The 4,699-nt window shown below is 46.6% G+C and overlaps 1 protein-coding gene across 1 annotated transcript; it reads left to right on the top strand.

Annotated features, from left to right (window-relative positions):
* The first annotated feature begins 3,853 nt into the window (after nt 1-3,853).
* On the top strand, nt 3,854-4,699 carry LOC101558784 (apolipoprotein L3-like). Its single transcript, XM_055143618.1, has one exon. The coding sequence runs from the start codon at nt 3,854-3,856 to the stop codon at nt 4,697-4,699; it is 846 nt and encodes a 281-aa protein (XP_054999593.1).

Raw genomic sequence — 4,699 nt, 5'->3', positions numbered from 1 at the left:
AAGCCAAGTAGAACTTCCTTTTGGAAAGTCAGAAAAATACTGACAGAATCATTTTGTGTTCCTGGGGATTCTAGCTTGGTAGTTTGTACTTTCTGTCTAAAGAACCTCAAAAACTCAGGAGATCCCTTTTTTCCCATAAGGTAGAAAGTGAAATCAAGTTGGATGGAGCTGGATTACATGCCAGCTCTATCCCTGCCAACCTCTGAGGTACTGGACTTTGTCTTATTTTGTTTCCCGGGTTCAATTCCTCCATCCCTCTGGGAGAGCCCGGCAAGCTACCGAGAGTATCTGGCCCTATCTGGCCCATACGGCAGAGCCTGGAAGCTACCTGTGGCATATTCTATATGTCAAAAACAGTAACAACAAGTCTCATAATGGAGACGTTACTTGTGTCTGCTCAAGCAAATCAATGAACAGTGCTATAGTGCTATGTTCTATAGTGCTATAGTGCTACAGTGCTATTTTCTTTTTGGGTCACACCCAGCAGTGCTTTGGGGTTACTCCTGGCTCTGTTCTCAGAAATTATTCTTGGTGGGGCTGGGGGACCATATGGGATACCGGGGATTGAACCAAGGTCGGCCATGTTCAAAGAAAACACCCTACTCCTGTACTATCACTCCAGCCTCCTGGATTTTGTCTTAGAGTTAGAATTTTGGGTTGTTCTGTAAGAATAGACATTCAATCTTGTTAATCAAAATTAATTACTTAGACTAAACTGCAGGGTCAAAGGGTCAAAGCAGTCTGCCCAAAGGCCTGTTGAAACCTAGACGAGGATCAGAGGCAGGTTTCAGGATGGAATTGGATTATGTCCTAGTTGGAAGAATGGTGGGAAGAATTGGGTGCCATGATCAGAACTAGGATCCGTGTCCAGGACAGAACCTAAGGGAGCGTGGCTTTGGAAATCTCCTCTGAGTGGGAGAGAGGACATGGCCCCTCTGATTGGGATCAATTGCTGATTGCTTCCTCTAAACCTGCCTGGGGTGGATGATTCTCAGGCACCATTTAAGTCCCGGTTCTGTTCTACATAGAGTAGTCCCTAGCCAGCAGGGTGGTGTGGCTTAGTCAAATCTGTGGTGGCAGCCAATTTTGTGTCATGTATGAATGACAAGGAGATTCCCATCTCTTCTGTAAAAAGGACAGTTCCTCCTCAATCCACCGTCCCAAAGCAAATCTATTTCTAACTAGAAGTTGCTATCCATGCTTCGTAATGTCTGCAGAATCTTTCAGCGTTTCCATGGATTGGCACACAGATTAAGAGAACACACGGGGGATATCACCAGCTAATTTGTGGGGAAGGTTGGAGTCAGTTTAGAGGGGAGGAGTTCTGGATGTTGGGTCAGAGGTCAAGGGGTGGACCAGAGAGCGCCAGGATAACAGTGCTAAATGCAAGTCCCCTTTGTCGCATCATTTGGTCAGAGATTGGACCCAGTGGCCACATAGTAAGGTTAATGGCATCAGGCTCTGAAGAAAGATAATAGAAGAACACATCATAAATATCCTTTCTTCCTCTGTAGTTTGAGATTTTTATTTTTTTTTATTTTATTATTTTTTTTTCCTTTGGGGTTGTAGAATAGATTTCATTTTTTTAAAATAATTTATTTATTTTTAATTAGAGAATCACCGTGAGGGTACAGTTACAGATTTATACACTTTTGTGCTTATACTTCCCTCATACAAAGTTTGGGAACCCATCCCTTCACCAGTGCCCATTCTCCACCACCCGTAAACCCAGCGTCCCTCCCACCCTCCCCAATCCCATCTCCCCCCCACCCCGCCCTGCCACTGTGGCAGGGCATTCCCTTCTGTTCTCTCCCTCTAATTAGCTGTTGTGGTTTGCAATAAAGGTGTTGAGTGGCCGCTGTGCTCAGTCTCTAGCCCTCATTCAGCCCGCAACTCCCTTCCCCCACATGGCCTTCGACTACAATGTAGCTGGTGATCGCTTCTCTGAGTTGCCCTTTCCCCGGAACGTGAGGCCAGCCTCGAAGCCATGGGGTCAACCTGTAGTTTGAGATTTTTAAATCCTAACGAGCTAGAATAACAGAATTGTCCTTTCGAAAACACTTTCTAAATACTCCTTTTCCCTTGATGCTAACCACAACTGGGGATTTCTCAAATCACTCTCAGGTTTGACTTTTCTCTATCAGGACTCACATAACACTGAGAACTGGTTTTACTCACAGTTTTAGTTGCATATAGGGAAGGGCTGCAAGTTTAAAGAGGTAAAGAGAGAAAAGTTCGACTCTGGAATATTTCTAAGGTGATGCTTCCCTGTCCTTCGGAGGCATTGCTGTCTGCTATCAAGGGTGATGGAAAGTCAAAAATGGTGGGGGTTCTTCCTCTAAGCCTGATGTTTTCTGATACAGGGAAACATAAGGTGGCAAGCACAGGAAATGGAAGACCAAGGTCGAGACCTTGTCTAGAGAAGGTTTGACAGAGCCTGGCAGAGGTTTGCTCAAGAGCATAATGTTGGCCACAAAGATAGTGTAGCACATAGGACACTTGCCTTTCTCGCAGCTGACCCAGGTTTGATTCCCAGGTACCCCCAGCACTGCCAAGAGTGATCCCTTTGCACAGAGCCTACAGTAAGCCCTGAGAACAGGTGTGAATGAAAAACAAAAAGCCAATACATATTGAAAAGAATCTCTTCATCCCCACCCTTTTGTACATACATTTTTAGTGGGGTCAATCTCTTGCTGCTCATTGGCTAACCTATAACACTTATCCTCTCACTAAGGTCAGAATTGATACCCCATGACCGAAGCCCCTCATAATAAACCACTGAGATACACTTCCCAGTGGACAATGTGCCAGACATATGACGACACTTGTATGAAAGAGGACATTAGAGGACCTGGACACCATTTCCTAGGTGCCCAAGGCCACGGGCAGGTCTGACCTCGGGTCTCCCCAGTTTTCACTCAGAGTTCTGGAACGGAGGCGCTCATGCTCTTCCTTCTCCTGTCTCCTCCTGCCCTAGGAGCACCTATTGTACTGATTCTGTTTACTTGCTCTCCAGAGAGATGGCTTTTATCTAATACTCAGTTTTTCAGGAAGAAGCCACGAGGTTCTCAGGAGACCTGGCGACCTCACTTGTGTTTCAAAGCTGGTTGGTCCGAGGGTTTCAAGGGCTTTGCAGGAGAATTTTACTTCGGTCTTGCCGTGGGCTTCAGGGTGTCCAGGGCTACATTCACCATGCTTGGGGACGAGGTGATGTCAGGTATCATACCTAGGTCAGGAGCATGTCCGTATGTGCCATAGCTGCTTTCTGGTCTCCCTGTCCCATGAAATCCCTCCTTCTTGGGAGCACCTTAAGATAATTTTTCAAAAAGTGGGGGGCACTGGTCTGATAGTGCAGTGGGTAGAGCATTTGCTGACCCTGGATAGATCCCTCCAGGACCCTACATGGTCCCCTGAGCACCACGCTGAGTGCACAGACAGGAGTAAGCCCTGAGCATCACCAGAAAAAAGTAGTTATTTCTGCATAAAAAAGTAAAATAATCTACAGGTTAGACATTTTATTTAATGTCTTATTTATTTTGGTTTTTAGGCCTCATCTGATCATGCTCAGAGATTACTCCTGATGGAGTTTGAGGGATTATAAGGGATGCTGGGGTTTGAATCCAGGTGGGCTATGCTCAAGATCTTACTTACTGTCTTATCTCTCTGGTTCCATAATATCTTTTTAAAAAGTCCTTACATTTGTAAAACTTTTTTTGTTATATTGATAGTAAATGCTCTGTGCTTCATATAGGATGGACGTTACTGAGTCCATTTTGCAGATGATCAGACTGGATGCCAACCACCTGCCTATGTTCTTTCCAGGGAGGAGGCAGAGGAAATACGAGAAGGTTTAATGGCGCAGGAAGCATTTGGAGACATGAAGGACATAGAGCCAGAGGAGCTGGAGTTCAGGGAGAGATTCTTGAAAGAGTTTCCTCAGATGGAAAGGGAACTTGAAGAGCACATAACACAGCTCCGAGCACTGGCAGACAAGGCCGACAAGATACACAAGGACTGCACCATCACAAACGTGGTGGCCAGCTCTACCGGCATTGTGTCTAGCATCCTGACCATTGTTGGCATTGGTCTGGCACCGGTGACAGCTGGGGTGAGTCTGGGTCTGACAGCAGCTGGGTTGGGTCTAGGGGCTGCATCTGCTGTGACCGGTGTAGCCACCGGCATCGTGGAACACACAAAAATGGCTTCCATCGAAGGTCGTGCCAATAAGTTGACATCAACTGAGGTCAACCGAGAGGAAGTATTAAAGAAAATTGTATTTGACTGCGCCCCGAGACTTGTTCCCATGGGAAATAATATTGTCAGAGGCGCGACGGGCATTGAGAGGAACATTCGTGCCATCAATTTGATTATTGCTAACCCTCGCCTAGCAGCCCGAGCAACACGCCTCATGAATGGTGGAAGAATCTCAGCCCGAGGTGCCAGGCAGGTGCAGAGAGCTTTTGGAGGCACTCCACTGGCAATGGCCAAAGCAGCCCGGGTTGCAGGGATGGCCACGGCTGGCATTTCCCTCCTTGTAGATATATACAGCCTTGTGAAGCAGTCGATCGACTTGCATAAGGGAGCTAAGACAGCGTCAGCTAGCAAGCTGAGGGAGCAGGCTTTGGAACTGGAGATGAAGCTGGCAAAACTTAAAGAGATCCATGTAAGTCTCCTGGAGGACATTAGAGAGGCCTGTTGA

The sequence above is a fragment of the Sorex araneus genome, chromosome 6, assembly GCF_027595985.1.
Source record: "Sorex araneus isolate mSorAra2 chromosome 6, mSorAra2.pri, whole genome shotgun sequence".
In the NCBI taxonomy this organism is placed as follows: Eukaryota; Metazoa; Chordata; class Mammalia; order Eulipotyphla; family Soricidae; genus Sorex; species Sorex araneus.
The sequence above is the reverse complement of the archived record's forward strand: the minus strand, read 5'-3'. Positions and strand labels throughout refer to the sequence as shown.

What these genes read in the sequence shown, in the direction of transcription:
- LOC101558784 (XM_055143618.1), top strand. Translation starts at nt 3,854, where the DNA reads ATGGCGCAGGAAGCATTTGGAGACATGAAGGACATAGAGCCAGAGGAG.